Source organism: Taeniopygia guttata, chromosome 30, assembly GCF_048771995.1.
Source record: "Taeniopygia guttata chromosome 30, bTaeGut7.mat, whole genome shotgun sequence".
NCBI lineage: Eukaryota > Metazoa > Chordata > Aves > Passeriformes > Estrildidae > Taeniopygia > Taeniopygia guttata.
In genome coordinates this window covers 2,032,812-2,043,646 of record NC_133055.1, presented here as the reverse complement: position 1 = coordinate 2,043,646, position 10,835 = coordinate 2,032,812, and the positions used below count along the sequence as shown (strand labels likewise).

The following is a 10,835-nucleotide window of genomic DNA, read 5'->3' as shown; positions in this document are numbered from 1 at the left end:
CAGGGTAAAAAGTGGGGGGAACAAGGAGGAAGGGGGGACATTTGGAGTGATGGCTTTTCTCTTCCTAGGTAACACTTAGGCTGGAGGGGGCCCTGTTTCACCAGTGGGCAGGGTCAGCACCAAAGACACAGACACCAACTGAAGGAATGTGTCATTTATATCATGCACAGCTGCAAAGAATTACAAAAGGATAAGCTCAGCAAAGCACATCATCATTAGCAAAGCATTACAAAAGAAGCTCAGCAATGCATCCAGTCATTGCTACCAGAGATTGCCTGGAGTGATTAAGGAAAGATCCATCACCAGTTAGCCTCAGGCTTTACCATCATCCACAGCCACACATCAGCTGGGGGAAGCCAAGGACTGGAGAGCCACTCCCAGACACTGGGAATTCCTGCAGGTGCCTCCACCTCTGCAAGCAATGAGGCTCCAGCCCCAAAGCTGTGAGAGGACCCAGCTTTTACACTGTTAAACAAACAAGCTGGCATCACTGCCACTGCGAGAACATCTGCTTTCATTCTCCTGACTGCTTTCTCCCAAAGCCTGGCCAGGGCTGAAGGAGGAACCAAGGGAGTTGACTTTGATCCTTCACCCCCAAACAAGGCCAGATGGGGCCTTGTCTGTTTCTAAATACAGAAAGACAAGTCCATGTTTTATCAAGGAACACATACATTGATCATGTTGTTAATCATGCTTCCTTAATGAGTGGATACAAATACAACATTTGCTTGGAAGGTTCATCTAGAGGTGAGCTTTGCCTCAGGGCCTGTTCAGGCCTTGATCACAACCTGTTCAGGCCTTGGTACTTTGATCGGTCCTGAGACCTACAATCAACTACAACCTTTGTAATAATTCTTTCAGTAACACAGCTTAGATTTAGGTATTAGGCATAAAGGCATCTCCTCTTGTTCTACAATTAAATGCAGTTTAAGTTCATTACTCAGAGCTATTCACGTTCCTTTTAAAACATGCCTAAATAGTTGCTATTCTCTGTTATTTATCAAATGCCTCTCTTTTCTTGAGGCTGTCTCTTTTAAGAAAGGTCCCAATACTCCACTTCCCAGCACAAAGTGTCACAGCAACTCACCAAGTGCACACACTGCAATGATGACAGGCCCTGACATGAATGCATTTCACAGCAGCCTCTAATTTGGCAGCCATGAAGCCAATCCCACCAAGAAGAATTTTCTTCTTTCTGCCACTCTTCTACTGCTCTTTCTGTCAAGGTGATTCCTGACTGTTGGCCTTCCAACCCATCACTGCTAGCAGTGCAACATCCCCGTCCCCTGATAGCCCAGGTTCCTCCTTGGCCAGCAAGCAGATAATCCAAGGCCATGCGGTTCTCTGGAGTCCCCATTTGTGTTTGTTGGAGCTCATAGGATGTGCTAATGGACATTTCAACAGTATCATTTGCTACCTCTTCTAATAATCCATTCAGCTCATTCATGTCAACTCCACGGGGCGGGGCAGCGCACATGGGGCACAGGGTGAACCAGAATCCTTTGCTTTCGGAAACCTAAGGCACTCTTTGGGTGGAAAATGTTCTCTGGGCCCTAAGTCTTCCGTGTGGTCGTTGCTGAAGGACCCTAAATGGGGGCCCTGCAGCTGGGAGTGGTGTGACACTGACACTGACCAGCTGCAGCACCCCAAGTTCTTCTGACATTGGGAGTGATGGTAAAGCACAGAAATCTTCTGACACTGTAGCCTCTATAACTGTAACAGGGTTTGGTTTCTCCTGAGGGGAAATCTGAGTGAATCCTGTCACACTGATCGTTGTATTCCCGTGTCCCACAGCACAGGTTTCTCTAACTGTCCCTTCATTGACTCCGTTACGAGGCAGAGCCCATTGACAGAGTTCTGGCCACCCCACAGGGTGGGCCCTCCAAGGGAACCCCATTCCTCCCAACTTCAGCTGAGAACATACCCAGCAATTAGTGACACTGTGTGCTTTGGCTACCTTGGTCTTTAAATTTCCAAAACATTTTGATGACTGATCTCTTGGTGAAACTCTGGAGGTGTTTTGGCAAACGTCAGTAGTTCTTTAGTGACACCGTTCTTCATTCTTTTTGCTCAATGTCATTCAGGTTAGGAACAATAATTCTGTTGTCCATGGAGCTGGCACCTTTTTAATTCCAGAATAATGCCCCCAAGGTCCTTTAGTGTTCAGCTTTACCATGTTGTCTCTGGGTAACAAGGCTTGGTGGGGCCCTTTCCCCTTTGGCTGGAAGAGGGCCAGGACCTCTACTTAAAAAAAAAAAAAGGAAAAAGAAAAAAAATACAATTTGATGAATTGTAAAAGATACAAATAAAATCCAAGTGTTAGTGAAACAACTTCTGTAACTTTGCATTAAGAGGTAAATTTTCTCTTTAAAAAGAGAACTCAGTTATTTACATTGTAAATGTGCTGATGGCATGGATCCATCTTACGGACCTCAGCAGCCTTTTTTAAAGGTTTTGGGGTTTGTTTCCAACATTGTTATTTTAAATTGTCATCAAAGCAATAGGAAATTGATTGGGGCCGTTCCAGCTCCAGGCAGGACTGGGAATCTCAACTCTGTCAAACCCCAAATCCTTTAGAAGATGACCTTCCTTCTCACTCTGGGAATGAGCTGCACATTCCCTCTGAAATTGTCAGGGGTTTCTTACAGATGAAAAATCCCACTTACGGCTTTTTGCTGTGGTTTGGAAGTGGGAAGGGCAATTCTCCATCCATCAGCTCCAGACTGCACTGCCTCAGGAACACGGCTCACTTGCCAGCTTTGGCCCACTCGTGGCACTTCTAGAGGAGGAAGAAAGTGCAACTGCACAATTCCAGCCAAAAAGAAATGAAGAATGAATAGTGAAGATCCAGGCGTTCCTGCGGAGATTCAGGGGTTCAGCTGGGACTATGGAGAGTTTGGGTCCTTGCCAATTGGATGTGTGTCCCCAGCTGCAATCTCCTGGCCTGCAGGGGAGTCTCACTCACCTGCCAAAGCAGAAAGCTCAGGCACTGTGCTCCAACGGGCTCGTCTGATGCAAAGCTGTCAGAGCAATGTGAGGGCAGAGCCAGCCCAGCTGTGCCCGGGGCAGAGCCCAGCAGGGCCCTGGCAGAGCCCAGAGCAGCCTCAGCACCCGCAGAGCCCGGCTGCAAGGAGAGAAACCAGAAACCACCGGTCAGCTGAAGGCTCCTGTCCCCTTGTCCCAGCTGCCCACAGAGCCCAGGCCATGCTGGCCGTGCCCAGAGCTGTGCCCAGAGCTGCCCATCACTGCTGCCTTTGGGAGCAGAGCAGGAGGGCAGGACATTCCCAGCCTGCAGCCAGCCACAGCACATCCAGCCCCTCAGCAGCTGCCCAGAGCAGGAGCCTCCTTGTGCTTGTTGCTGTCTCCCAAAAGCTCTGATCCCACCATGCCAAGCAGACGGAGACTCACCTCACGCCATCCTCACCTCCTCCTCCTTTGCCTCCCCGGTGACGCTGCTGCTCCCACTAAGGACGTGCCGGTGACAGCAGGGGGACGCTGCGGGTCACCCCTCAAAGGGACTGCAGGGTCATGGTGGCTCCTGGAGTCCCCCCATGTGACAGCTGGGGGTCTCACGGTGCTGCGGTGACAGTTCAGTGGGTGGGTGCTCATTTTGGAGTCTCCATGGTGGGTCCCAAAGTCCCCTCCTGTAACCGCAAAGTCATCCTCCCAAGCCGTGCCTCAGTTTCTCCCTCACTCTGCAGGGACCACCACTGGAATTGGGTTTATTTTGGGAGGTTTTGGGGTTGGGGCTACTGGGATGGGCTGGTGATCCTGTGGGGTGGGCTGGGATGTGGCCAAGCTGGTGGTCATCTGGGCACGGGGCTGGCCAGTCTGGGGGGCTGCAGGGCCAGGGGCTGTCCAGACCAGAGTCCAGGTGGCATCCATAGTTCTGGTGTCCATCGGGACCAGGGTCCATCCAGAGTGGGATCCATGGCTCTGGTGTCCATCTGGACCAGGGTCCAACCTCTCCTGCTCCCATCCATCCCAGGCTTCCTGGCCATGGCCACTCCTCGCTGCAGAGTGGACAAGACCCATGGTCAGTCCCAAGATTACCCCAGACCCTCTCCCACCAACCCCACCAGGCCACCCACCTCGAGCCCTGGTACCACTGGTGTCCCCTGGAAACCGGGCCAGCTCTGGATCTCCTGGAAGAGGAGATCCAGAGTCCTGGGCTGGGGACTTGAGGGCATCCAGGATGGTGAGCACCGAGTCCATGTGGTGTGGGGGGACAGATAGGAACACAGCTGGGGACAGGCCTGGGGGGACAGGGGTGGGGGGTGAAGGGGTTAAGGGGTGGGGAGAGGGTTGGAGGGCGGGATGCACCCAAAAAATTGCCAAAGTCAAAGGGGAGGATGCCCAAAATTGGGGGGAAGGATGGAAAAGAGGGAAAGGATTCAAAATAGGGGGAAAGGGCCCCAAATAGGGGAACAGTGACCCAAAACAGGGGAAGGAGATAAAATACAGGGAAAGGATCCAGAACAGGGAGAAGGGACACAAACCAGGGGAGAAAGGACCCAAAATATGGGGAAAAGGATCCAAAAGGTGGGGGACAGGGACATCGGGGGAGGGACAGGGACACACAGAGGGATGACAGGGAGCCATGGTGGGGGATGGGGACAAACAGAGGGGAGGGGACACGATGCCACCAGGACACACATCACGGAACAACTTTGGCACACCTATGGGAACACTGCCACCAGGACATCTCCAGTGACACCCAGCATGGGGTCATGTGACCCCATGGGTGACTCTGACCCTTGCCCTGTCCCCAGCCTGTCCCCAGGGTTGGTCAGGATCCCCTGAGTACTGAGCCCCTGGGACACCCTGGTATCTGTCACTCTTCCAGGCCGCTTGCCACCAGCTGAACAAGGTCCCTGTCCCACCCTGCTGGGCAGTAACATTCGGCTGGGACACCGTGGTGGTGACAGTGGGGACATGGTGGCAGGAACTGCATCTGGTAGCGCCTGGCCATGGCCGAGATGAAGGTGCTGGTGGCACTGCAGTGGTACAGGTGGTGGCACTGATGCTGTTCCAGTTCATGTCCCCATCCATGCCCCCTCATGTCCCCACCCAGGGCCATGACCCCATGTGCCCTCACATGTAACAACCATGGCGCTGACCCCATATCTGTGTCTCCTTATATGCCATTGTCCCCCACATGTCCCCATCAATGCCCTAGTTCAATGTCTTTATTATTACCCCAATTCCAGAGCTTTCAAAGGTGATGCATGGACAAAATACTCTTAAACTAATTAAAGTTAAAAAGTGGTATGTTTATTACAACGCCAGGCACAAGTGGAATAATTTCCAAAGGCATGTGCACGCCCCAAGAGTCCAGACACCCCCTTTGTCCCCCAACTTGTTGCACATGCATTAAGTTTTGAAATAGGTTAATGCATATTCATTTACTAGTTTTGCATTACAATTAGTTCTCTGGTTGTCCATCCCTCTCCTGCAGCCTCAGTTCTGGCTTCCTTCTTGTTTCAAGGTCCAAGGGGCCCCTCTTATCTTCCTCTAGCTTGGAAGTTCACATTCCTTTCATCTTGTTTGAGGCAGTTTTGCAAGCTACAGCACAGCAAATTAACAGACTCTACAGACTAAACAATTCAAGGCAGCACACTTCACCAAAATCTGAAATGGATTTCTGACCCAAGTTAATTCCTAACCCTAACCCTAACATGTCTCAAAGGGATCAACAGAAACCTTTTCGTCTCAAGGCCAAAACAAAAGGATTTACCTGTCCCTGCCAGCAGAGCATCCACGTGCTTGGGTGGGTGGGAAGAACCTTTTCTGGAGGGGTTTCCACATCACCGTTGTCCTGGGTTGACTGTATGATGCTTTTATCCCCAGTTGTCTGTTCTGTTTATGCTGAATAATAAGTTTTGCACCTTTAAGACTTGTTCCAAGAGTAAAGGGGCGGAGAGGAAGTGCAGAGCTTGTTTTCAAGAACTGCACTCCCTCCTCCACATTCCTGCTCCTGGCCTGTGTTGTCTGTGGACAGACAGCAGGACAGAGCTCTCCTTTGCTTTTAGTTAGTTTTAGCTAGCTGAGGCAAAGAAGTTCCCTGGACTGTGGCTTTTTTTTCCCTTCCTTTGGACCTGCTCAAACCTGCTCTGGACTGAGCACCAGAAGAGCAGCAGCAGATCGCACCTGTGGCTGAGCGGGCCGGGCCTGGGCTGCGGCATTTCCAGCACTGGAGGGACTGATCAGAGACTGAGTGAGCCGAGCTGCAACCCAGGGGATTTTTCCGAGTTTGTCTTTCTCTCTTGGAGTGGCAAGAAGTTGTTTTATTGTTTAATATTGTTTAGGTTTGCTTGTGTAATAAACAGTTCTTTTCCACTTTTCTCCGAGGAGGTATTTATCCCAAACCGATTGGGGGGAGGGGCTGATTGAATCTGCTTCCTAGAGGAACCCCTTTGGGGGTTCTCTCCCAGATTTGCCTTGAACCAGGACAACTGTCTCCAAAATCAGGGGTCTGCCCCAGTCTGTCCCCATTTAGCTGCAGAAGATCTCCAAGGGCCAGAGAGAATTAAAACAATGGATTTATGTTGGAGAAGACCTTCAAAGCCATCCAGTGTTGCTTGATGCCACCAGAAGAAGCAAAAAGTGACATCTTTCTGGGGTCAGAAGTAAACAAATCAGCTCTCCACAAGGGATTTCTGATGTTGGCCTGTGGATGTGTGCAGGTGCCCATAGGGAGCCAGGAGGATTTGGGGCCCCCAGGCAGGTGTTTTCCAAACACAGATCACTGGCACCACGGATCACAAGGGCTCTGCCCACCAGGGCTCACTGGGGATCATCCAGAGCAGATCTTCCCATGGGGGATGGACTTGGAGCAGTGCACAAAGCTCTTCCCGCATTCGGGGCACTCACAGAGCTTCCCTTACTGGTGGCTCTGTTGGTGTTTGGTCAAGTTACCACTCTGTGAGAAGCTCTTCCCACACTCAGGACACTTGTAGGGCCTCTCCCCAGTGTGGATGCGCTGGTGCCTGAGGAGGGTGCAGTTGCGCTGGAAGCCCTTCCCACAATCAGGGCAGCGGAAGGGCCTCTCATCCGTGTGAATCCGTTGGTGCAGGAGGAGACTGGAGCTGGTCAGAAACCTCTTCCTGCATTTATCGCACTCGTAGGGCCTCTCCCCCGTGTGGCTCCTCCGGTGGATGGTGAGGGTGCAGCTGCGCTTGAAGCCCTTCCCGCAGTAGGGGCAGCGGAAGGGCCTCTCATCTGAGTGAATGAGCTGATGCCTGAGGAGAATGGTGCTCTTCATAAACCTCTTCCTGCATTTATCACACTCGTAGGGCCTCTCCCCCCTGTGGGTCTTCTGGTGTCCGACCAGGTCAGCATGCTTGCAGAAGCTCTTCCCACACTCAGGACACTCATAGGGCCCTTCCCCGATGTGGGTCCTCTGGTGTCTGACCAGGTCAGCACGCTCACAGAAGCTCTTCCCACACTCGGGACACTTGTAGGGCTGTTTCCCTGTGCTGCTCCGCTGGTGTCTGGTCAGTTCGTAGCTCCTCCTGAAGCTCTTCCCACACTGCCCACACTCATAGGGCCTCGCCCCCGAGTGGATTACCATGTGGCAGCTCAGGCTGGAGCTATGGCTGAAGCTCTTCCCACAATTCCCGCACTTGTAGGGCCTCTCCCCAGTGTGGCTCCTCTGGTGTATGACCAGGTCAGCACGCTCGTAGAAGCTCTTCTCACACTCGGGACACTTGTAGGGTCGTTCTCCTGTGTGGATCTTCTTGTGTCTGATCACTTGAGAGCTCGTCCTGAAGCTCTTCCCACACTCCCCACACTTGTAGGGCTTCTCGCCCGTGTGGCTCCTCTGGTGTATGACCAGTCTGGCACGCTCATAGAAGCTCTTCCCACACTCAGGACACTCATAGGGCCGTTCTCCTGTGTGGGTCCTCTTGTGTCTGGTCAGTTCGGACTTCAAGATGAAGCTCTTCCCACACTCCCCACACTCATAGGGCCGTTCCCCTGTGTGGATTCTCCAGTGCATGATCAGTTCGGATTTCCACCTGAAGCTCTTCCCACATTCCGAGCACTTGGGCTTCTTCTTACTGTGAACCTTCTCATGGACCCCCAGCTCTGAGCTCTGGCCGCCTCCCTGGCCCAGGGTGGGTTTTTCCTCCTCGGATCCCCGTGATCTGTGTTTGCAGCCTCTCCTCATGCAAGATCTCTGGGGCTTTTCCTCTCCATTGGAGTCCTGTGCCATGGAGCCACCCAAAATGGCCTCTTCTATGAGGTTCTGCTGTGGGGATTTGTCCTCATTGGTCTCCATCCTCAGCTCCTTTTCTGGGGGAGGAAGGACAAGGAGAGAATGGGATTTGCCTCCGTGCCACAGGGAAGGGCAAGGAGATTCCCCCAGTGCATCCCCAGCAGGACAGCATTGGCTGCAGCGTTGTCCTGCAGCTGGGAGCCAGGCTGGGCTGGAAGATGGAGCAGGAGACAGGGGGAAAGGGGCACTGACTTCCTCCTCACCTGCCTGGGGCTCCCGGGCCATCTTCCTCCTCCTCGCAGCCTCCTCCTTCTCAATTGGGCCAAGGTTTGGGAATAGGAAATCCTGGTTTAGAGGGTGAAAACAAGGCCTGAGTGCGTTGGCTTTGATGGTCCCACTGCTCAAGCACAGCTGGAGAAGTCAGCGCCCCTTCCAGCCTCGGGGGCCCCGGAGCCCACTCATCCCTGGCCACCCCCACCGCTCCAGGCTGCCGGGGGTGCTCCAGCTCTGTAATCGCCCTGTGGGAACCCTTAAAATCAGAGGGTTTTGAGCAAGTTGCAAAAGGAAGGCCTCAGAGACAGCAGAACAGCAATTAGAGCTAAGCAGTAGACGAAAGAGTTGTCAGCAGAAAAATTACACAAGAAGCAGAAGAGTAAGGACAAACAGAACAATGGTCAGTGTATTAACACTTGGCCAGAATAACTCCCTAAGTTATAGAAAAGGATATCTACTGTGAAAAGTGTTTATTATATGGCTCTATGCAGATATTTACTATATGTATTACGTTATATTGATTAGTAGTGCTGTATTAACATTTTAATAGTATGGTAAATGTAGTTTGGTAGTTAAAATGGAGCTTTTGTAGTCAAAATAGAAACTTTGTACGTGGGAAGAAAGGAATGAGGTACTTGCATCAAGATAGCAGCCACAGGACATCTAAATCTTCCAGAGAAAAAGAATTTATTGCTCCCTTATCAGAAGAAATTAACCTCTTCCTGCTTTGCTCAGCCCTGAAGACACCACAGGATCAAGAGGAAGACGTTGACACTAATCACAGATCAGTTCTTTGCTTCGACAGAATTTATGCATCATGTATGAGATATATGAATACACAACAGACTATTGCTTTTAAGGGTTAATCCTTTGCACACAAGGCATGCTAGTCGTGGCTTAGTGCCTGAGAGCATCTGGACATCCATAATTCTTTGCTTTTATTGTCCTTTATTGTCCTAACTCTGATTGTCCAAATTCTTATTGCTCTAATTTTTATTACTGTTTTTATAACTATTTTATTACTATTAAACTTTTAAAAATTTAAAACAAGTGATTGGCATTTTTCACATCTAGGAAGATATTAGGAAGTTTTAAGCTTAATAGTGGAGCTCTGTGCATTGTGTCTTAAGGCTTGCAGGCAGGTATTGTATTCGAAATAAGCAAGCATTGTTTTAACCAAAGGTACTTGTGCTTATAGTGACTGGATAGAACTACTGTCAATATGCTTTTGCTTTGTGTGATTGGTCAAAAAGCTTTTAAAATAAGTTGTAACATTAAGTTCTTTGTCTGCTGCCTGGGATGTGAACTGCTGGCATCTTCCCATTGTCATAACCATGTAATGAGACTGATGCTGGAAAACAAACAGCTCGAGACGCGTTCCTCAGCAGTCCCGTCCCGTTCGTGATTTGTACCCAGTCCCCCGGCCGGCGATATCGCCCCTCTGCGCTCTCCCCGCTCCGAGGCTCCCGCGTTCCCCGGGGCTCTCCCGGGGATCCCCAAACCGGTATCACCCCGGGTCCTCCGCTACCGGGCGATCGCCACGTGGGACCCGCCAAGATCCCTCCAGGGGCATTTCCAGTACAGCTTTGGGGTCCTGCAAGATCCAAACATCCCCTGCCCCGCAAAAAAAACCCCTCCCGGAGACCTCCCCGATGGATTTGGGGGGAGCTCCCGCTCCCCGCTCACCTGCGGGCTCCGAGGAGGGCGATGCAGCGGGAGCCGGGGCAGCTCCAAACAACAGCGCGATTCTCCAGGTGCTGCTGCTTTTCCTCCCGCAGCTCCTCCTCTTCCTCCTTCTCTGTCCCTCCTCTTCCTCCCGCTCCTCCTCCGCTCCCAGCCCGGCCCGGGCGGTGCCGACACCCAAAAGCGGCCGCGCTCGGTCCTGAGGGGGTTCCCAAAGCGGCCCCGGCCCGTGCGGCGCTGGGAGCGATCCTGAGAGCACCGGGAAGGAGCTGGGAGCGCTTTCCCTCCCGGTACCGCTCTGACTGGGAGCGCTTTCCCTCCCGGCACCGCTCTGACTGGGAGCACTGGGAGGGAACTGGGAGCGCTTTCCCTCCCAGCACCGCTCTGACTGGGAGCACTGGGAGGGAACTGGGAGCGCTTTCCCTCCCGGCACCGCTCTGACTGGGAGCACTGGGAGGGAACTGGGAGCGCTTTCCCTCCCGGCACCGCTCTGACTGGGAGCACTGGGAGGGAACTGGGAGCGCTTTCCCTCCCGGCACCGCTCTGACTGGGAGCACTGGGAGGGAACTGGGAGCGCTTTCCCTCCCGGCACCGCTCTGACTGGGAGCACTGGGAGGGAACTGGGAGCGCTTTCCCTCCCGGCACCGCTCTGACTGGGAGC

General features: G+C 52.4%; 1 protein-coding gene across 2 annotated transcripts; it reads right to left on the bottom strand.

Annotated features, from left to right (window-relative positions):
• Positions 1–5,252: 5,252 nt before the first annotated feature.
• LOC105760267 (uncharacterized) lies at positions 5,253–10,474 on the bottom strand. 2 transcript variants are annotated; one of them, XM_030259822.4, is made up of 3 exons: positions 10,178–10,474; positions 8,482–8,563; positions 5,253–8,295 (listed from the first exon to the last, which is right to left on the bottom strand). In XM_030259822.4, exons 2-3 carry the CDS (start codon positions 8,501–8,503, stop codon positions 6,884–6,886), a joined length of 1,434 nt encoding a protein of 477 aa, XP_030115682.4. In that variant the 5' UTR covers positions 8,504–8,563; positions 10,178–10,474; the 3' UTR covers positions 5,253–6,883. The 2 variants fall into 2 exon arrangements, with proteins under 2 accessions (XP_030115682.4, XP_072775877.1); XM_072919776.1 differs by having other exon boundaries at positions 8,482–9,228; positions 10,178–10,440.
• Positions 10,475–10,835: the final 361 nt, after the last annotated feature.

What these genes read in the sequence shown, in the direction of transcription:
- LOC105760267 (XM_030259822.4), bottom strand. Translation starts at nt 8,503, where the DNA reads ATGGCCCGGGAGCCCCAGGCAG. An exon ending in GGCCCGGGAGCCCCAGGCAG is followed by an intron (nt 8,296 to 8,481) that starts GTGAGGAGGAAG and finishes TTCCTCCCCCAG; the next exon opens with AAAAGGAGCTGAGGATGGAG.